We start from the raw sequence: 23,880 nt of genomic DNA, 5'->3' as shown, positions 1-23,880 counted from the left end.
AACTCACATAAGCACTCTTTGATTAACTTTGTTGATATGTTATCATACCCACCGAAATACTTAGATTTTTAAGGATTTTATGATGGACGCTACTTCTTTGGGAGACGCGAGTGTCATTTCCATTTTACTGAAGGTATTTTTAAAGAGTGGTCTCAGATACTCCATTGCACTGTTCACTGAACGTGATAACCCCAAGCTGTCAGTAACAGAAATAAAGTACTTGTTTAAGAGGTTTGCAACACTACATACAGTTGTTACCAATGTCTCACTTCTTTATGGGCTATCTGTTCCTCTACCTTTATGGCCCCACCTGTTTCTGTCTTCACTATATCCCATACAGTTTTTATTTTGTTGCCTGATGTAATTATCTTTTTCTCATAATCAATCTGCTTCGATTTCTGGATTACTTAGTTCAATATTTTGCTGTATTCTTTGTAATACATTATAATTCTAACATCAGAGTTGTTCCTAGATAGTAGATACAGACTCCTTTTTGTCCAACAGGATATCTTTGTTCCTTGTGTGATTTGAGTTACCTTTAGGGGAAATTTTTTTTTGAAAGTGGAGGTGACTTTATTAATGACTGCTTCGTATTTGTAAGGAATCACACAGAGCAAGGGATAGTGAATTCAACTATTTATGGACAGAACAGATGTTGGCTGATCTACTAACCAAATCCTTGAACATGAAGAAATTTTGGAAGCCAGTGAGACAATATGGTTTGGCTTATGAAAGTGACATCTGAAGTACCTCTTCCATGAGGATGTTGGGACCATAAGAACAATATATTTTTATGTGAAAGTGTGTGCTGCATTGTGTACTGCACGGATTGTAACAGGCATTTATGACTGTGCTTTGTATACTTTGTAGCATTACCTTAATGACATATTGTAATGCACTGTTATACATAATTATGGATGTTAGAACATGCCTTATTCTTGTATTTTTCATATTCAGAATTAATTATTTCATTCTGCCAGTTCCAACAAAAAAGGACTTTCGTTTCAGAAATGAGACCACTTGCTACCTGTGAAATGGAAAGACATTATGGACATATTTCTTTTGACACCAAAACACAAAATCACCGCATCTGATGTCAATATCTGAATAAAATTAGGGATGACATAAGATGAAACCTGCTTTTATTTTGGATTACAATAGAAACAAGGCTGGTGTGGAGTTCAGAGACCAGCTAACGAGCTGATAGTCTTTCAAGAGGAAGCAAATAAAATGGCAAAAAGAAAGCTTTTGTTCACATTTTCATGATGATGATGATGATAAAATCTTATGTAAAAATCAGGTTACTATCAAACATATCTTCAAATTGCTTAGTGACCTGGCAGCGACATTGATAAACAAAGGATGCCTGGTTGAAATCTATTCCCACTCAAAAAATTTTATATGTAAACAAAATCCAAAATCGTTTAAAATTTTTCATTCAACGGCAAAAGTAACTATGTAATTTTCAATCAAAATCCAAATTTTCAGACAACTTCTAATTCTGCCTCCTGTTAGGGAAAAAAGGTGGGGTATGGGGTGGGGGGAAGGCAAAAAATTCTGTTATTGTGAAAACAGTTTCATTTCGATATACAAAATGGTTGCTTGTGTAAATCTGTGTTTCATTTTAGTATTTCATAGAAAAAAGACCCTTCTTTCAAATACAATGAAATGATGTAAGTTCTGCGTAGTAGAATTCACAACATAAAATGCAGGAAAACTATGAAAAAGCCGGTTGAATTACACCCTAACTGCCCACTCCTTGAACTGTCAAATCAGATGTTGCTGAGGGAATCAGGCTACAAAGTCAGATACTAAAAGCAGAAGACCAGTTTAGCTATTTGGGCAGTAAAATAAATGATAATGGCTGAAGTAGAGGGAATACAAAATGCAAACTAGCAACAGCAAGGAGAGTATTTCTGAAAAAGAAGAAATAATTAACATCTACTAACATCAATTTAAATGTTATGAAGTCCTTCCTGAAGGCACTTGTCTGGAGTGTGGCCTTGTAAAGTGAAATGAGGATGATAAACAATTCAGACAAGCAGAAAACCGAATCTTTTGAAATGTGAACCTACAGAAGAATACTGAAGATCAGATGGGTACATCAAATAACCAATGAGGTGGTTGTGAATTGAATTCTGAATAAAAGAAATTTATGCCACAACTTGCATAAAATAAGGAGTGGCTAATAGGATACATCCGGGGCCATCAAGAAATTGTCAATGTGGTAAGGTGTGGGAGAAAAAAATTGAAATGGATGTAGGTTGCAGTTGTTATGGAGAATGAAGTTTGTAAAGGACAGACCAGCGTGGAGAGCTGCATCAAACTATTCTTTGGACATGAAGAAACAACTCAAATTGGGAAAGGCAGGGAAGGAAATTGGCTTTGTTCTTTTCGAAAGAATTGTCTATCTTTTGTTTTGAGAAATTTAGGGAACCCACAGAAAACATAAATGGCAATGGTCACACAAGGAACTGAAGCCAATTCTCCTGAATAATAATCCTGTGACTTAAGCACAGTGCCATCTTACTCTATGGACACAGGTAGAAAGGTTGGCATCATCATGTGTCTTGGTTAACACATGTAAAATAAAACAAAGGGTGTAATTCACACACCTTGTTGTTCCCAATGTGTAGCACAGTCAAAGATGGCAAGCGGCGTGCCACAACTCCCAAAAGGTCGATTCCACCCAGCCTGTTGTCAGACAAGTTCAGGGCTGCCAGTTCAGAAATGTTCTCGGCAACTAGATCCAGCATAGCAGATAATACAGCAGGCCGTTGGATAGGGAGTGCGTGTTCCATCATATCTGGAAAAAAAAAAAAAAAAGAAAAAAAAGAGAAAAACTCAATATGACATAAAAAAAAGAGTTTCACGACTCTTCAATCTAAAATAAATGGGAATTTGCACCAATACATATATAAGTAATTCACCAATGATTAACAAGAAACATTATTACGCGAAATGGAAACCACATGAAGAGATGTAGTGTTATTTTGAAACAATATTAAAGTTATTATATCTCACTCATTTTCATTTTTGTCAGAGACGGGGCATGGTTTTATTGCGTCTTATTCCCTTTGTGGGTAGTTGTGATGAATACACTGCTTATGTAATTGAGTTACAAAGCATTAGAATGGAATATTATTTCTTGACACATCAAAAAATTTATCCTTTTTCCCAATTTAGCTGAACTTAGAAGTGATGAGGCAATTCAAAAACTAGGAAGATTTAACTTCCCCTTACACAAACAAAAACTGAATCAGTAAAAATTTGGAATTTTTGCATCTGTAAATGTTTTGTTGAAACAAAGTCACCACCTTGATCTCAATACTTATCTGCATCTACATACTCCGCAAGCCATCATACTGCACATGGTGGAGTGTTCCTTGTATTACTAGTAGTCATATCCTTTTCAGTTTCGCTTGCAAACACAGCAAAGGAAAAATGACTGTACATAAGCCTCCACATGAGCCATAATTTCCCTTACCTTCGTGGTCCTTACATGAAATGTACATTGGTTACAATCTCAAAAAAATTAAAATAAAAAAAATAAAGAATGGACAATTACACAGTAGCCCCCACCCCCAACTGGCTGGGTAAGTTGCTTCAAAAGTCAGAGGAGGGCAAACAGGACCAAGTCTAGTAAAGCGTTGCGGTATTCAATTGACGCAAGTATTCCCCTATGCCATGGATAATATCTTTTCCCGTCTCGTGTATAACTTATTTTATAATATTTTGAACAATTTACAAAACTTCACAAATCGAGCAAGTCAATAACACTTTCGTCCACCTCTGGCCCTTATGCAAACAGTTACATGGCTTGGCACTAAATGACAGAGTAGTTGTGTTGTTGTTGTTGTTGTTGTGGTCTTCAGTCCTGAGACTGGTTTGATGCAGCTCTCCATGCTACTCTATCCTGTGCAAGCTTCTTCATCTCCCAGTACCTACTGCAACCTACATCCTTCTGAATCTGCTTAGTGTATTCATCTCTTGGTCTCCCCCTATGATTTTTACCCTCCACGCTGCCCTCCAATACTAAATTGGTGATCCCTTGATTCCTCAGAACATGTCCTACCAACCGATCCCTTCTTTTGGTCAAGTTGTTCCACAAACTTCTCTTCTCCCTAATCCTATTCAATACTTCCTCATTAGTTATGTGATCTACCCATCTAATCTTCAGCATTCTTCTGTAGCACCACATTTCAAAAGCTTCTATTCTTTTCTTGTCCAAACTATTTACCGTCCATGTTTCACTTCCATACATGGCTACACTCCATACAAATACTTTCAGAAATAACTTCCTGACACTTAAATCTATACTCGATGTTAACAACTTTCTCTTCTTCAGAAACGCTTTCCTTGCCATTGCCAGTCTACATTTTATATCCTCTCTACTTCGTCCATCATCAGTTATTTTGCTCCCCAAATAGCAAAACTCCTTTACTACTTTAAGTGTCTCATTTCCTAATCTAATACCCTCAGCATCACCCGACTTCATTCGACTACATTCCATTATCCTCGTTTTGCTTTTGTTGATGTTCATCTTATATCCTCCCTTCAAGACACCATCCATTCCATTCAACTGCTCTTCCAAGTCCTTTGCTGTCTCTGACAGAATTACAATGTCATCGGCGAACCTCAAAGTTTTTATTTCTTCTCCATGGATTTTAATACCTACTCCAAATTTTTCTTTTGTTTCCTTTACTGCTTGCTCAATATAGAGATTGAATAACATCGGGGAGAGGCTACAACCCTGTCTTACTCCCTTCCCAACCACTGCTTCCCTTTCATGTCCCTCAACTCTTATAACTGCCATCTGGTTTCTGTACAAGTTGTAAATAGTCTTTCGCTCCCTGTATTTTACTCCTGCCACCTTTAGAATTTGAAAGAGAGTATTCCAGTCAACACTGTCAAAAGCTTTCTCTAAGTCTACAAATGCTAGAAACGTAGGTTTGCCTTTCCTTAATCTTTCTTCTAAGATAAGTCGTAAGGTCAGTATTGCCTCACGTGTTCCAGTATTTCTACGGAATCCAAACTGATCTTCCCCGAGGTCCGCTTCTACTAGTTTTTCCATTCGTTTGTAAAGAATTCGTGTTAGTATTTTGCAGCTGTGACTTATTAAACTGATAGTTCGATAATTTTCACATCTGTCAACACCTGCTTTCTTTGGTATTGGAATTATTATATTCTTCTTGGAGTCTGAGGGTATTTCGCCTGTTTCATACATCTTGCTCACCAGATGGTAGAGTTTTGTCAGGACTGGCTCTCCCAAGGCCGTCACTAGTTCCAATGGAATGTTGTCTACTCCGGGGGCCTTGTTTCGACTCAGGTCCTTCAGTGCTCTGCCAAACTCTTAACGCAGTATCGTATCCCCCATTTCATCTTCATCTACACCCTCTTCCATTTCCATAATATTGTCCTGAAGTGCATCGCCCTTGTATAGACCCTCTATATACTCCTTTCACCTTTCTGCTTTCCCTTCTTTGCTTAGAACCAGGTTTCTATCTGAGTTCTTTATATTCATGCAAGTGGTTCTCTTATCTCCAAAGGTCTCTTTAATTTTCCAGTAGGCAGTATCTATCTTACCCCTAGTGAGATAAGCCTCTACATCCTTACATTTGTCCTCTAGCCATCCCTGCTTAGCCATTTTGCACTTCCTGTCGATATCATTTTTAAGACGTTTGTATTCCTTTTTGCCTGCTTCATTTACTGCATTTTTATATTTTCTCCTTTCATCAATTAAATTCAATATTTCTTCTGTTACCCAAGGATTTCTACTAACCCTCTTCTTTTTACCTACTTGATCGTCTGCTGCCTTCACTACTTCATCCCTCAGAGCTACCCATTCTTCTTCTACTGTATTTCTTTCCCCCATTCCTTTCAATTGTTCCCTTATGCTCTCCCTGAAACTCTGTACAACCTCTGGTTCTTTCAGTTTATCCAGGTCCCATCTCCTTAAATTCCCACCTTTTTGCAGTTTCTTCAGTTTTAATCTGCAGGTCATAACCAATAGATTGTGGTCAGAGTCCACATCTGCCCCTGGAAATGTCTTACAATTTAAAACCTGGTTCCTAAATCTCTGTCTTACCATTATATAATCTATCTAATACCTTTTAGTATCTCCAGGGTTCTTCCATGTATACAACCTTCTATCATGATTCTTAAACCAAGTGTTAGCTATGATTAAGTTGTGCTCTGTGCAAAATTTATCAGGCGGCTTCCTCTTTCATTTCTTAGCCCCAATCCATATTCACCTACTACATTTCCTTCTCTCCCTTTTCCTACACTCGAATTCCAGTCACCCATGACTATTAAATTTTCGTCTCCCTTCACTATCTGAATAATTTCTTTTGTCTCGTCATACATTTCATCAATTTCATCATCATCTGCAGAGCTAGTTGGCATATAAACTTGTACTACTGTAGTAGGCGTGGGCTTCGTATCTATCTTGGCCACAATAATGCGTTCACTATGTTGTTTGTAGTAGCTTACCCACACTCCTATTTTTTTATTCATTATTAAACCTACTCCTGCATTACTCCTATTTAATTTTGTATTTATAACCCTGTATTCACCTGATCAAAAGTCTTGTTCCTCCTGCCACCGAACTTCACTAATTCCCACAATATCTAACTTTAACCTATCCATTTCCCTTTTTAAATTTTCTAACCTACCTGCCCGATTAAGGGATCTGACATTCCACGCTCCGATCAGTAGAACACCAGTTTTCTTTCTCCTGATAACGACGTCCTCTTGAGTAGTCCCCGCCCGGAGATCCGAATGGGGGACTATTTTACCTCCGGAATATTTTACCCAAGAGGTCGCCATCATCATTTAATCATACAGTAAAGCTGCATGCCCTCGGGAAAAATTACGGCCGTAGTTTCCCCTTTCTTTCAGCCGTTCGCAGTACCAGCACAGCAAGGCTGTTTTGGTTATTGTTACAAGGCCAGATCAGTCAATCATCCAGATTGTTGCCCTTGCAACTACTGAAAAGGCTGCTGCCCCTCTTCAGGAACCACACGTTTGTCTGTTTCTCTCAACAGATACCCCTCCGTTGTGGTTGTACCTACGGTACGGCTATCTGTATCGCTGAGGCACGCAAGCCTCCCCACCAACGGCAAGGCCCATGGTTCATGGGGGGGGATGACAGTTGTCCTGAGGGAAATCATACCAAATTCTGTCCCATTACCATGTTAAACTGACAAGCCCTGATCTGATTGGAGAGTTGTGCCACTAATGATCCAAACCACCTCAATTGGGGAGAGAGACAATGACATTGCTGCTGGCCAAGGTAGGGTTTGGCAAGCACAAAGACAAGCAGTAGTAACTCTCACTGTGTGCGGGCAGGCATTATCTTACTGAAATATAAGCCCAGGATGGCTTGCCATGAAAGGCAACAAACCAGAGCACAGAATACCGCCAACTTACTGCCGTGCTGTAAAGGTACCGTGGATAACAACCAAAGAGGTCCTGCTATGAAACGAAATGACCCCAGACCATCGCTACTGGTTGTCGGCCCAGATCACGTAAGAAACAGATTGCCCCATCACCTGGTCTAGGAGGCAACCCCTTTCAGGGAACGGCCACCAGGCGGCAACAGCGTCACACCCTTACTTGTGGAATCAACCACTAGATGGCACTCCGTTCTGTGAAAAATGTGGCAACATCGGCCGAACGCGTGCAGCTTTCCACTATTTGGCGTCTGAAATACAGCTGTTTCTGACATACCAGTGGCAGTGGATCGAGTCGTCATGCCGAGGGCCTGCGATTATATCAACTGTGGAAGGAGTAGACGAACAAATCCTGAATTGAAATTGTTCAGATTTCCCGTCAAAGATAAAGAAAGGTTAAGCGAGTGGATTTTAAATTCAGGTAAATCAATAAATTAGGAGTAAGAACTAATAAAGAGCCCTAAGCATTGGATCCTATCTAAATTTTGTCAATCTTATATTCTGATATAACGTGGCAGCCCTTCCTGTACAAGAATCATATCATATAATTTTTAAATGAAATTTTTGCTGCGATTTGGACTTTTTTAAACTGTGTATTCACTTCACTATTGTAATTTTGGGTGTAGAGGCATTTTTGTATGCAATATGAAAACTGAAACCAATATAAGATATGGATAACAAAATGCAAAGCATAGTGTGGTAACATTTGGTAAACAATTTAAGAAGCATTACCTTACAAGACCTTTCCCTTGGTACTTGAAAATGGCTCTAGAGCTGAAATCACAACAGTGAAATAAATGAATAATAGCCGTCATCTAACTGCTAGGTCATCGGTCCCTCTAAATCCTGGTATATATTAGAGCGAACGAAATGAAGGAGTGTAAAACCTCGTTTACACTGCTGCCCATGAGTATTCATAGATAATTCGCCAATGTTCACTGCCATTCGTTTATATCTGTGAACAAGCGTTTATACTGGAATGAAGAGAGGAGAATAGAAGAGAACGAGCTTAGCATGCAAACTATAGACGCTGCCTATTTTAATTTTTTTTATCTGTGCGCTAATAATCCTCACACAGCTTTCACTCGAAAACAACACTGCTTATAGTAACAGATCTGCACGAGTGTGGATATCCCCAGTAATAACTGTGTTGCAGATAAAAGCGTACGTCTGTTGCGAATATTTGTGGGTTATCTTTAAACTGTACAAAGAAAATTTTTAACATAATTATGGTTTGCCGTCTGTGGCTCTTCAAAGTTGACACCGCCTAAAAACAGCTCGAAAAACACGCATTCACTTGTATATTACCGCGTTTGCAGCCCCCTTTCAACAACAATCCATAATTCATCGTTTTGTGCCACTCTTATATCATTTATGATAAGTTACATGCAAAGTAAAAGAATTTAAATTTGAAATGACTGTCATTGAAATATGTCCAGCCTTAATTCGCATCATAATCGAGTGCGGATTTTGAAAACTTTCTAGTGTTAACTTGCACGTGGAGATCTTTTTTTCCACCATAATCCATATCAGAAGAGCTGTATAACAAAGAGGAAATAGACGGTGAGTGTAAAACCTATGCGACTGCAATACAGTCTGCATTTAAACAGTAACTCACGAGAAATATTTGTGTGTTACTTTTCATTTATTTCATTTCGCATATGATTGTGAGAAGTATCCCTACAGTAGAAATAAACTTGGTTTGTAGAATTACAGGAGCTAATTTACATTCTTCGATTGAAAACTGGGGAAAAACCACAGCCGATCATGGTCTACAGTCAGCTGTGTGACGAATGCATTTTGCGCGCAATGCTCTAGCCGAACACAAATCAGCGTCATTCACGTCACCGAAGATACAGCGTTGCCAATTCCACGACATGGACAGGTCAGTTAGCATTGTAGCGTCACCTGCGACATCTGTTGACCGACGGGAAAACTATTTTTACGGTTGCCTGTTCCACCGTAAGGACGGTCGATCTGTTTCTTACGTGATCTGGGTTGTCGGTCTGTATGGCTAGAGATGACTGGGTTGGTATACCAATGCTGTCCGGGGCATTTCTCGACACATCTTGGCTAGAATCTCATTGACTGGAGCAGAATTGTCTTCACAAACAAGTTCCACTTTGAACTGTGCCCCGACGGTCAGTGAAGATGTGTCTGGTGACGCCCCAGACAGTGGCAGGATACTGATCTGACTGTTGCCTGCCGTACAGCGTGACAATCAGGAGTAATGGTCTGGGGTGCCATTTCTTTTCATAACAGGACCCCTTTGGTTGACATCTGTGGCACCCTTTAAGCAAAGCCCTAAGTTGACAATATTCTGCACCCCGTTTTGTTGTCCTTCACGGCAAGCCATCCAGGGCTTCCATTTCAGCAAGATAACACCTGCCCACCTGCACAAGGCGGGAGTTTCTACTGCACGTGTTCGTACTTGCCAAAACCTACCGTGACCAGCAAAGTCACCATATCTCTGTCCAACTGACAAAGTTTGGGTCATTATGGGTAGGGCTCTCCAACCAGCTTGGGATTTTAACAATCTAACATGCCAGTGGGACAGAATTTGTCACGATACCTCTCAGGAAAACATCCGACAACTCTTGACAGAGTTTCTATGCTAAGCAGAATAACTGCTTGCAAAAGTGTCAGGGTAGATCAATGCATTACTGATTTGATCAATTTGTGAATCTCTTTCTCTTGAATAAATAGTCCCACTTTTCAATTTTTGTTTGTACATGTACATCACATCTATCAATTTCCATTCCATTCAGATAAATCCTTTGTGGTGCATCATTTTTCTTGTCACAGAGTGTACTTGCATGTTGATCAAACCTGCTGGTAACAAATTCAGCACACAATTTCTGATCACAGACTAATGTGCAATTACAGTTTCATGTGAAAGATAGTGCCTTTGTGACACGCACTTAGTTGGCCATTTCTTTTGCACATCATTTGATACATTATCAGTGGCTCAGTGGTGAAGTTCCAGATTACGGATCTCAACGTTTCAGGTGTGATCCCTTGACTCCTAGGGTTTTTACCTGTCACTTACCACTTCTTTTACCCCTGGCATTGTTTGATGATGTGAAAAATGCTTTGTTGCTCTGTGGGTCAGAGTGACTTTACACCTGTACTATTTTAGTAATTTTCAATGTTATTTTGTTTTTATCCTCAATTGTCATTTCCATACCTGTGGAAACTCATGGTGCAATGAGATAAATTGTAATAAAACACTTTTGCTAAACACGTGCAGTGAAACATCGATGTCAAATACAACCACACACTGTCAAATGTTTGACGAAACTAGTAAAGTTTGCCACAGTGATAATTTACAGAGGCCTCAAATTATGAAAGCTAGGTAGCGTACTTCTTACTTTCATATGTGCCTACTGTTAGCAACAGACATCTCTCTTCCTGGTCCAACAAGTCTGTTTCGTAATTTATAAAATATTACATTGTAACACACAGAATGTCTTCAGTAGGCGCTCTGTCATTTTCACTTATAATACGGAATTTACAACACACGTACCAGCACATGTGTGTCAGCTTTCAATCACTGTGCTCATGCAACACCTGAAATTCTGAACATTCATTTATATTCTCTGTAATTCTTAACAACATAACGCTAGGCTTGCAATAGTTATAGCTGTTTGTTATCATTTTACTCATTTTTAATTTCCATTTATAATGAGTAGCTGGCTGCAAATGGTCTGCGGCAAATAAGTATTGCATTTGACACAAGACCATTAATGGAGTCTAAGAGAAGATAAAGTAAGTTCAATACAGCACCAAACTTTGTCACTTTTAACTGTATCCACATACTATGGACAAATACAAGTATAATCACTTTTCACACATGTATTTTGTATATCTTTTTACCACCATCCACCCTGCCCCAAAAGTTAAAGGCAACTTCCTCTTCCCCTTCCATTCATATCAAATTTTTTATGGATTATTCATTGTTCTGTACATCTTCTCTCTCCTGTGGCTGAATTTACAGTCTTTCTTACGTCCAAATTATACCTGACAATGATTATACTGATATGGCAAAATGATGGCTAGTCACTACCAATCACTTTAATCCTCCCTGTTACATGACTACACATGACCCCAAAATTCAAGCAGTTACTGTAGTGTCTCTATATACCATAACCTGAAAGTGTGTCTTTAGCACCTCAGTTCTGGTTTCATTTCTCTCTACATTTTCAGAAATGAATGTCTGAAATAGAAAATGAGTTGTTGAGTACTTCACACAACTGTACATTCATTTCAAAGTTATTACCTGGATCATCACGGAGTTTCGATAGGTCCAGAGCTTTGGTAATTGGGTTGAACCGCTTTGCCATGACTTGCTTTAGAAGGTCCTTAACACCGTCTGTTAGCTGAATGTTGGGCACTGCTGGTCTTACAATCACATTTAGCTGAAACAGTGCAACAAAAATTATGGGCAAGTTTCACCAACATCAAACAAATATACCAGCAAACAACTTAACAATAAAATGCAATGATGGATGAAAGAAAAAGGTGAAAATCTAACTTGCTTATACCTGCAGATGTTGTCTCTTTTTCTACTTTTAATTCCCCAAAATTCTTTTCCAAATGCCAAATAAATTTATTTTACTGTTACCTTGACTAAAGATAAGATACATAAAAGCCCATTAATCTGGCATCTGACAATCCAGCACGTTCAATAACCTGGTATCACTCCATACATACTAAATATTTTGGATGTGTTCCACAGAAGTGTGGAGGGTGATAATTGTAGAGGGAGACCAAGAGATGAACATACTAAGCAGATTCAGAAGGATGTAAGTTGCAGTAATTATGGATGTAGGTTGCAGCAGTTATTCGGAGATGAAGAGGCTTGCACAGGATAGAATAGCATGGAGAGGTGCATGAAACCAGTCTCTAGATTGAAGACGATGACCACCCCCCCCCCCCCCCCCCCACAGCAGCAGCAACTTTTCACAGTACTGTTTCCGCCTCGCAACAGCACCTTCCTTGTTTCCGATAAAGTTGTCATGGTCATCATCTACCACCCATGTACAAGGATTAAATTCACCAGTGATGCTGTTGAAGTTTTTGAGAGATCACATTATTTACAGTGATTATGATGATGATCCACCTCATCACAGATACCCAACAATGGAAAATCCAAGGCCAATTTTAGCATTGAAGTATCCATGAATTATTGCTTGTTCTTTGTTAAAGATCTTACTAAGGACTTGTTCCAGTTGTTCATAGAACTCCTCTATCTCCTTATCTGATGCTGCAGCAGTAGGGGCTCAGGTCTGAACGATGTTGAAATTACACTCAATTTGATAGAGATGATCCTGTCACTAATGGTTTATAACTGAGAAGACAGATGTTCACACTTCTAGGAACAACATCACTTCCACTCTGGCCACTACTCCCAGAAAAACACGCAGTGTTCTCTCCTTTGGGTAATGAAGGGGCCACTCCACACCAGCGAGTCTCACTAAGCCCAGAAGTATCCAGATCATTCACACTAATTCTCTTTATACTATAGAAATTTTCCCATCTTAAGTACAACACGCACATTCTAACTGCACAGCAACCTTTGTTACAATGTGGAGGGTAGTTTATTGGTCTAATGACTTCTTTGAAATATACTCCCCCCACCCCAGATCCTACTAGGGGACGTCAGACACCAGATAATTTAGAACTGAGCCATGCACGAGATTCTCATGGGAAAATTTCAGTGGTGGTTTCCCACTGCCTTCCACCAACCTTCAAAACCAGTCTGCTCACCAACTCACCTTCCTGCTCGGGTCATTTACCCAGCCTTCCACTGAAAGGCTCAACTTAACAGGGGCACTGCATGTTAGTAGAAAGTTGGAGAATTGAGGTGACAGAGGTTTAGAGAACTCATTTGACGAGTTCTTGTAATCGCTTAGCACTCCCATTTAGTTGGAAAACTAGTAGAACTGATGCCTCCACAGCTGAACAGTTAGTGTCACTGCCTCAGGTCTTGAATGACCCACATTCAATTCCCATACTACATCCTCAGATTTTTTTCTGAGATAGTGAGATCCGGAATCGGTCCACTCAGGCTTGTGAAGCAAAGTGCAGAGCTGCTCAAACAGAGAAGCAGCAGTATCACAAGGATTCGTCTACTGACAGTAACAGCTGGAAGGATTGAGGAGATGGCAATCATATACTGCCTCGCATGCAGCAGCCAGCCAGTTGGAACATGCCTGAGGCCAAACATGTTTTTATGTTTATGTAAAAAAACTTTTTTACATCCTCGACTTGAAATTACAAACAACTTTAATTTTATTTCTTATTTATTTCAAAGGTAATGAGAACAGATTACACAAACATTATTACAGAAGAACCATGTGAGGTTTGCTAAACTGAAATTCCGTACAAAGGAAAATAAGACATGTTAGAAGCTCATCAATATCTCACCCTTGGAAATGTATACGACAAGGAGGCTCTCACATTTGGTGTTGCAAACACTGAACAAAAACCTCCACCGATTTTTACATGAGTGGGGGATCTGAAAAGTGCCATGTATGCTGGACTGATCGCTTAGATACAGGTCTCATAATAGTGTGTCCACACAGCCTGGGATGCTAGCTCTTCCAATCTCAACATTGCACATATAGTGACTTTCTGTTACTGGTTTCACTTTTCTTCCCTGCAGCTTCACACACTGCTTTCTCAAACGTTCTCAGCTCATTTTGCCATTCTTATTTGTGTAGAACAACATCTCGTAGCACTGCTGATAAAGGGATCATCTTGGTTGTAACATATTTCTGATCTCATGACATCCCACTTTCTTTTTCCACATTGTCAAAATAGCACTGATCATGTAATGGTTAATGAGACCTGCATATCAGAGATTTAAACAAATGTTCATACAGGAAAAGTAATTCATACTTCAGTCACACTGTTATTTCAAAGATTGCTAGTCTAGCAAATTGAGAAATGAAATTGGATCTAACATATCTACAAAAATTCTTGAAAGAGATGAACATAAGCCCGTGGCCACATGTTCCCTTGGAATTTGCTAACCTTTTCACATTCATCGCTATTACAAATGTAATTACCAGGAACCTTAAACTGTAGCATCTATTTTTGGCAAAATTTTTGTTGAAATTCATATGTAAATTTTTTCTGTTGGTAAATGTTTGGAAGTAAAAATTTAAAATGCGGCTTAAGGCAAAGCCTTAGCCCTTTGAAATTGACTGTTTGTTATTTATTTATTTACTGAAAGAAATAAAGGAAAGAAATGTAGTCAACTGGGGAGCTTTCTGAGTGGATTGTTTGCTTTTGTAAAAGCTTAAACAGTTCTTTTCCAAAATGGTCTAGTTTGTTTTCATTTCTTTTCCTTGGCACTATTAAAGCCTTAAATAAGTGATTTTCCCACCTCTGAACAGAGTGTTTCTCTGATCTAAAGTATTACTAGAAATTATTTTTTCTTTTCCCATCCAACAAAAAAATTACAAAATCTGCACAATACTGATTTTTACCATTCATCGCCATTCACAGGAGTGCTATTCATATCTGGAATTGCTACATATGCAACAGACAAGGTACATAAGGGGCCGGGGGGTGGGTTATGAAAATAGTTCTGTTTGTACGTCATGTGACTGCCCTTTTTTTGTGAGGAGGGGGGGTCAAAATATGTTGACTGCTTTCATCAGCTGGTCGTTACAGTGTAGATAGTGGACACTATAAAGTGTCAGTCGACCACCAACGAGAAACGAACTAGAACTCTGACCACCAGTACTGCAGGTCATCCCATCACTCTGACCGGGGCTCTCCATATGAATGCCACTCTTCCAGAGTGACAACTGCACAGCACTGTAACCCTTGCTCCAAGTCCCTGGGCCCAAATTCAACAGGCATATCCTCCTCAGCACATGTGAAGAGGTTGCAGTCTTGCATCAACAGCGCGTACCCTACACTGTAGGGGGCTACGACGTGAGGGAACTTTACGAACACCATACAACTAGCTACCACGTTAGGCTTTAGGGAGTCTAATTCACCCACTCACACAAGAGGAGCTTATGACAGAACAGCACCGTTTAAATGAGTAACTTCAGTGTCCAAGAGAAAAGCTGTATTGTCAACATGGAAGCTGTCCTAAATACCAAGTCACAGAAAAGGAGCAGAATAGTATTGCTGCACAGGAAAGGAAGGAGTACTGCAATGGCTCAGGATCTCACACTCGTCATGCACATACCCCCAAAGGAATTGTGACACTCTGGGGAGAGGTTACTCAAGAGGGCCCGACTTACAGAAAAAGGAAGTACTACTGCATGGCCTCGGGGTCCCACGTTAACTAATTACATACTCATGAAAGAACTGAGTGTCCCTGAAGGCTGCAGGCAAGAATTGACCAGCCATTCTGTCTTTGTAATTCAATTATCTCAAATGAATTTTCCTACTGAGCTATTTTATTCGATAATGTCACATTCTGCTCAATTCTTGTCTGCTGCATGTTAAATATGAGTGCATCTGCAGTTTCCTTATGATTCCAATCACAAAGATACCACAGACTGTACTCCAGAGTAGATACCTAAAAATGATGAGCTCGTAGCTACACACGAAGATGAACTGGAGAAGATAAGAATAAAATACAGATTTCGTTCTAATGCATGGGAATGTTTACTTACGCATTCACATGTTCATCCCTTTCATAATTTCTTATCAATCAGTTGAAAAACTAAAGTGATAAAGCAAAATAAAATAAAATACTGCATTATAGATGGACGTCAAAAAGGTCTTACCTTGAACCCATCAGTCAGTGTAATCCGCCTGTCTGCATTGAGTAACTCATTTGCAGCATCATAATCATCGACATAAAAATACGATTCATTTCCACTGATCTTGTACTGGAATACAAACGGGAAAAAAATGATGAAAACCTCAAAGAAGATTTGTTACTATCTCAGAACATACTTAGAAATTAACATAAAAACTACATGTTCAAACCCTCCGAAACACAGCATGTTTGTACTTGTTAAGCGACTATCTTTGAGCACAGAACTCACACCCAGTTCATGTTGCCTATCCAACAGCTTCCACGGACAACAAAAATTTGATTTTCGATGTTTCATATCAATAGTGATCAAATTTAACAAACTAAAATGGTGAAATCATCTACTCAATAACAGGTATAATGTTATGTGAAAGGTTCAACACACTAAGACATATACATCAGCTATAGACTGCATATATTGTCTTTAGAATGTGTACTTATTGCATGGATATACTGAGACTATATCCATCTGGTATTTGAGAATGAGAGCACTTAGCCCAGTCAACAAAGACCGAAATGGACAATTAAGGGAAAAACCACATGGTCAAACTTTGCACAACACCCTGAACAACATACTAAAAATCCTGACTTGTGGGGTGTGCCTGTTGGGGTACGGGTAGATTTATAGGTCACTTTTTACATATTTCTTAAACAACTCAAAAATTGCAGCTTCTACTAAAAGTTTCCATGTTCCAGGGATGGAAAAAAAAAAATCAAAGATTTTTAAAAATATTGTTCTAACAGCATAACATTTATGTTTCTCTTTAAAAGAAGTGGGTTAAAAACAAATATTAAATGAGTGTACCGCATCTAAGTGCAGCAGGCTGTAACAAGGTATAAATTGCATTCTGGGGAAGGGGACGGGAGGTAAAGAGCAAGGGGAGGTAAGTCACTGGATTGTGCACTTCCCTCCTTTATAGAACTGTAAACTGAAGTTCGGGAGTACAATCCCCCCCCTCTAACTATCACACTATGTCACAAGAAGCAACTACATAGTGTTTCACAATGTTATACGGGCCCTCCGCAGTGTGCCTTACAAATCACTGACGACGTAGTGTGCAGATGTGCCCAGAGAAAAGTTTATTTTCCACAAAGTGTGTTAATGCTACATGGCTAGCAAATATGCGTTACTAGTGATATTAACACAAGTAATGCATATGGACAAAATATACATAAATCCCTGCACCCTATCCTACACAGGTGGAGTGGACATTTATTCTTAGTCAGCCTGTATGGAAGCTGCAGTTTTCTTTAAGGAAAGTTAACTATCCCCATCATGAGCATTTCCTGATTTTCAGTCTACAGACAGGCTATCTTGCCAGCATTTCCTGTAAAGTTCTCTTGCATAAATAGACAAAATAACTTCACTGAGCACAAGTTTATAAATTGAAGTTACCATTTTATTGAATGACTACTTATTTGCAATTGTTAAGTGAGCTTTCATATAAAATAAGTTCCTTTGTGTTTTATTTGTACGTGTAATGTTCTCAGCAACCTATGTAGTGTTGTTCGGAAAGGGAATGGATTGACAAATGTGTCACTTTGCTGCTGTCTATCACTGACAGTGTATTGTACAGAATTAATAAATGACCAGAAAGTTTCTACACTTTTCTCACTATTAGCTGTGTTGCTGGTAGACCGCATAAATCTCTTCCATTGGAGAACTGCTCACACTTGTAAAGCTGGATGCACTGACATGAGCCACTCACTATCCATCCACAGTACATCTTCCAAGGTGTGTGTGAATATGTCTGAGGGAATGGGACTGATCATGTTAAGGTCTAGAACAGCAATCTACTGTAATGCTTTGCTTGACTTTTATTGAAATATCGGTAGTTACACTACACCTAGGTAACCTATTCTGTTGCAGAGGTTGACAATTTAAGCCTCTGGGCCTCTTCATATGTTGGGAGAGATGAGGCTGGGGTGAAGCCTGAGGTGATGCAATTGATAACCCTCATTCTGTGAAAATTATTCCACATCGACACTGACGAACATATAGTAACAGCATGTCACACTTCAAAAAGGCTCTTCGGTGTGGTAGACGGACGACAGCTCAAACTGTTGATCATTTTTACATAATAGCTCACTTAACAACTGAAAAAATTGCACTATATAAACACGAGCTCAGAGCATTTATTTTGTCTACTCACAGAACTGAACATGAGATGCTGGGGAGGTATAGTCTGTCTAAACTGTAAAGCAAGCAGTGCTCATGTGGGTGGTGGAAGTGGGGAGGGGGGGGGGGGGGGTTGCCTTTCCTGGAAGAACACTACAGCTGCATACAGGATGCCTAAAAGTTACTCTAGCAGTGCATAACAGTAAATAGAGATTTACATAGATTCTATCAAGATGCGTTAGTGTTGTTAGTAACACATATCACTCCATGTGCTGCTCTGTGTAAAATAAACACTCCTTGGGCATGTCTGTGCACTGCGTCACCAGTGATGCACGAGGCCTGCTGTGGAGGACCTGCATAACTTTGTGCAACAACCTATAGTTGCTTCTTGTGATGTACTGGGGTAAATAGACGATGGAATCGCCTGTTTGACGTTCAGTTAGCAGACCTATGAAAGAGGGAAGTGCGCAAACACAATCCAGTGAGCTACCTCCACTCGCACTTCTGCCCCACCCATCTCCCCCTTCCACTCTGTTACAGGCCCAAAACACAATTTATCCCTTGATACAGCTCTATTGCACCTAGATGTGGTACATACATTTAATACTTGTTTTTAACCCACTTCTTTATAAGATAAACATTAATTTTATACCATTAGAACAATATTTTTAATAAATTGAGATTTTCCATCCCCTGAATCTGGAAAAAATGAATAGGACCTTTTTTGCAGAAAATTTCACGTTAACTTAATTTTGACCTGAAAACATTTTCACGAGAAGGAATGGTTTCAAGTTATTTGAGAAAAATACTGTGACTTTTGAAACCATCCCCTCCCCAACCCTAAAGCCCCACCAGTCATGATTTTTAAGATGTTGTTCAGGACACTTCTCTTAGTACTCTGCAAAAATTTGTAAGTACACAATTTTTTCCACTGATTTTTCCATTGGTGACTGGACTAACACAGTGACTTCCAACAAACTTTAAACATAATTTATAACCTTTTCTGAACTTTCATGCTTACATGGTTAATATCAAACATTTAACACACTGAAGGTATTTTATACATTGGTCTTTGGCATTTATGGCGAAATATAAAAATTCAATGTTAAGTTGCAATTTTATATTCACATTGCAATTTTAATGTAACTGACATTAATAGTATAAATTGTTCCTCTAAAAACATTTTCTTTAATGAAATACTGTAAGTTAACACTTCAAGAAATCTATGTGCACTTAAAAATTTTACATTGCTAATAATTTTTTATTTTTGGCTTGGTCTGACAACCTTCATTGCCCTCTTTTTAATGAACACCTCGTCATCTTTGAAACTTGTGTAATTCAAGAAATATGTTAATGCAGAATTATTATCACTGTAAGAATTTCAAAATGATCAATTATCAAAAGTAATCTCTCTGAAAACCTAATGTTGCTGTTCTTGTACCCCAACATACAGCGGGTCTCCACAGCACAGCGACTCTCAGACGCTGTGAGTCACTGGCAAGAAAGTCACTACAGCCATCAACAAGATATGAGACTGGTGTCTCACGTGTACGGCAGTGGCATTCACCCCAATATAAGCACGGCCAGTGGGAGCCTTGGCACCTGTTGCATGTTGTACGAAGCTTCTCACCAACTGTCATACTGTTATGCCTACAATGGCTCCGATCTGTTTTTGGATTGTCTAGTTTTTGGTATCAGTATACACTCAGTGCGCAGCCAACGACGACTCTTGCTGTGTTACAGTTTTGTATTGGAGTGGACAGAAATGTTATCTTTGAGTCCCTATTGTTCTATTATTAGAAAGTGTATACTTTTAAAGGAATAATGTATTATTAGTGAAATATTTTAAATGAAATACTTCAGTGTCTACAAATTTCTTGGCAGGCTTTGCTAGAACGCACGGGTGCACAGAATTCCATTCCAGAAAATATAACTTGATATTCGTACCATTTTAAGGGCATGCAGACAAATAAAATAACTTCATTCATTTTGTAGAATCCTTAAGCATGTTGTTAAACAAAAGGCGTGTCTGAAAAGTCCGCTGAACAATCTCAGAAAATAAAGTGAACAAGAGTTACAAACAAAATACCTTTACTTGCTTTCAAATTAATCACCATTACCTGCAACACACTTCTAACATCAATTGTAAAGCTGTTGGAAATTGTCAGCAAACACTTCTTGGAGAAGTGCTCAAACTACCTTGGCCATGCATTGTTGGATAACTAATGTCTGTATGCTCAACTTTCTTGCTCAACACAAGGTGACTGTTGTTAACACCCACCTTAGTCCCCAAATTTAGTACCAGCAGGCTTCTTTCTGGTTCCCTGCCTTAGGCTGAAAGGATTACACTTAACAAAAACTGCACGGAAGTACGGTGCTTCAAGCGATTCCATATGCAGAATTTGCTGCAGCTTCACAACTGAAGTCAGACGTGTGTTGTCACTAATGGTGATTAACGTAACTACATAGGCTTTTGTGGCCAGAGTCAGTTGACATAATAGTTTTCTGGGTATGATACTGTGTCATACTGTAGGAAACTATTACTGATTAATGTTTCAGATATGGTTACAGTGGCCTCCTCCTAGGTCTACCAGGAGATCCAGAAGAAGGCCACTGTAACTGTGGACGAAACACTGGTTTCCACCAGTAATAGTTTTTTTACGATATGGTACCATTATACAGAAAAATTTGATGCCAACTAATGGTGATTACTTTGAAGGCAAGTAAAAGTATTTTGTTTGCAGTTCTTGTTCCCTTTATTTTCTGATACCATTCACTGACAATTTTAAATGCAAAATGTAGATGCAATGAACAATGCTTGACAGTTTTGACTGAGCACTCACTGAGTAATTTACACAAAGTCCAGATTCAGCATTTCACAAGTAAAGTTCCATGAAAATCAATGTTCTGTACTGTGTCATTTGCACAGGTTCACATCAAGCATTCTTTGATTGTAGTTCTTGCAATACATCCACTTGTTTCCTTAAGTTAAATAATTCTCCTATGTCTCTGTGCATTACTGACATTGACTCACAAGTCGCCGAAGTAGCGTCAACTAATAAGAGCTTGCAATATGGCAGCCGAACTCCCCCGAAGGGGGCCCCCTGGCCAACAATGCCGTATGATAATTTCATTTACTGACCTAGTTTGTGACAAATATAGATTGTATTATCTACACGTTGGTCACTATTAACATGATCAGTAGCAAAACATGCACCACTTTACAATTAACTCTGATAGTGTTGGCTTGCAGTATTCAAAAAATTATGAACATTGCAGTAACCTACAGGACATTAATTCAAGGCGACATATGAGAGCAAAAGATCAGTAATGTTACACCCTGAACACAAACCAAAATGCTGGACTTTTTAACAATAATATGGAATTGTAGCCAACAAAAACTGCGAAATGACTCAAATTTTTGGAGCTATCCTCTGAGATTTAAGGGAAGAGAAACTACAAGGAAGATTTGCAGAATGGTGGTGGTGTAATACAATGGCAAAAACCTTATGAAACAATGATTAAATGGTTCATACATAGCAGTTAGGAATGGATGTTTAACAATATGTTGAACCAATAGTCTGGAATCCCTCGAAGTGAATGAAGTATTGTTAGAGAAAGTAAAGATAGCAGGACAAAACATTTATTGTACCTGAAACGTCATCAGATTACGTAGTAGTCTTAAGATACAACAATTACAGCAGAGATACTCTCACACACTGTGACTGCTTCTCCTGGCTTGCTCAGTTGATAATTTACTATGTAGCAAAGCCTTTGTTTACAGAATAACTTTTGCTGCAACTAGTCACAATTTTATTTTTATTCATCTTTTTCATGGCTTGTTTCATTTTCAAGTGTGTTTCTCATCTACTACACCATTCATGCAAAGATAAAAAATTAGAAAATTGTGACCATTAACTGAAAGTTACATTATAAACAAAGCTGTTTCTTTCACAATTACGTGCTCTCACCATCCACTAATAACGTATAAAATCAAATATATACGTAACAAATTCAACTGCGTAGCTTGTGTATACAGTTTAGTTTCCTAGTATTTTACCCCCCCCCCCCCCCCACTCCATTTTTCCTTCAACAGCCCAACTGATGAAATACAAGGAATGGTCACCAGGAACTGGATCACCATTTCGGAACTATCTGTACAGTCAACATTTCTTGTGATCCACTGCAGTCCTAAAAAACTGTAAATAATTTCAAAATGGAACCATAGGTGGCTTGCAATCGAATTGCGTTCTTATGAAACATCGTCTAAGTTATGCAACAGGATTCATGATTTTCTGTCAGAGAGGTCATAGTTCATAATATCTGATGGAAAGTCACTGAGTACAACAGAACTGATTCCTGTTATTCTCCGAGGTAATGTTATAGATACCCTGCTGTTCCTTACCCATATAAATGATTTATGAGACAATCTGAGTTACCATCTTACGTTGTTTGCAGATGATGCTGTCATTTACCATCTAGTAAAGTCATCAGAAGATAAAAACAAATTGCAAAAAGATTTAGATAAGATATCTGTATGGCGCAAAAATAGGCAATTGACCCTAAATAATGGAAAGTGTGACACCACCCACATGAGTGCTAAAAGGTATTTGTTAAACTTCAGTTACAGAATAAATCTATCAAATCTAAAGGCCATAAATTCAACTAAATACCTATGAATTACAAACACGAAAAACTTAAATTGGAAAGAACGCATAAAAATTTTGTGGGAAAGGTGAACCGAAGACTATATTCTATTAGCAGAACACTTAGAAGATGCAACAGATTTACTAAAAAAAAACTGGGTGCACTATGATTGTACATCCCCTATTGGAGTACTGCTGTGCAGTGTGAAATCCTTACCAGATAGGATTAATGGAGTACATCAAGAAAGTTCAAAGAAGGGCAGCACATTTTGTAATATCAAGAAATTCAGGAGATAGTGTCATGGACATGATACAGGGTTCAGGATAGATGCCAAAGGTGTTTCTCGTTGCAGCAGGATCTTCCCACAAAATTTCAATCATCAATCTTCTCCTGCAAATGCTAAAATATTTTGTTGATGCAAACCTACACAGGGGGAAGTGATAATCATAAAACGGAAATCAGAGCACACACGGAAAGAAACAGGTGTTCACTTTATCCACACACTGTTTGAGAGTGGATTAACAGAATTATTGTGAACATAGTTTGGTACATCCTATACCAGGCACTTACGTGTGATTTGCAGAGTAACCACGTATATGTAGCAGTTAAATTTTTTTGCTGGTGTGCTGAAGGTTGTGGATTCAAATACCATCTGGTGCCAGCTACTGTATTTTTTGTTTCAATCTTTATCAAAGTGACTGTGTTTTCACTTTTATTCAATTACTTAGTTTATGTATAAATTTTTTTTCATTTGGAATCTTTAACCATGTTATTTTAATTATTTTATGTACCTGTTTCAATTTAATTTCTTCCTTTTCATTGTTTTACATTTTTATCTATGTAAATGCAATCATTATTTCTATTACTCA

The 23,880-nt window shown here is 38.7% G+C and overlaps 1 protein-coding gene across 1 annotated transcript in view; it reads right to left on the bottom strand.

Annotated features, from left to right (window-relative positions):
• Positions 1-23,880, bottom strand: part of LOC124716978 (nuclear RNA export factor 1-like) — a 142,329-nt gene that overhangs the window by 59,258 nt on the left and 59,191 nt on the right. The window contains exons 5-7 of the mRNA XM_047243582.1: positions 16,214-16,318; positions 11,734-11,872; positions 2,616-2,806 (exon numbers count right to left, since the gene is read on the bottom strand). Of these exons, the coding sequence (XP_047099538.1) occupies positions 2,616-2,806; positions 11,734-11,872; positions 16,214-16,318 (435 nt within the window). The remainder of the gene's footprint in view (positions 1-2,615; positions 2,807-11,733; positions 11,873-16,213; positions 16,319-23,880) is intronic.

The sequence above is a fragment of the Schistocerca piceifrons genome, chromosome 9 (assembly GCF_021461385.2).
Source record: "Schistocerca piceifrons isolate TAMUIC-IGC-003096 chromosome 9, iqSchPice1.1, whole genome shotgun sequence".
In the NCBI taxonomy this organism is placed as follows: Eukaryota; Metazoa; Arthropoda; class Insecta; order Orthoptera; family Acrididae; genus Schistocerca; species Schistocerca piceifrons.
This window is presented reverse-complemented; position numbering and strand designations above follow the sequence as displayed.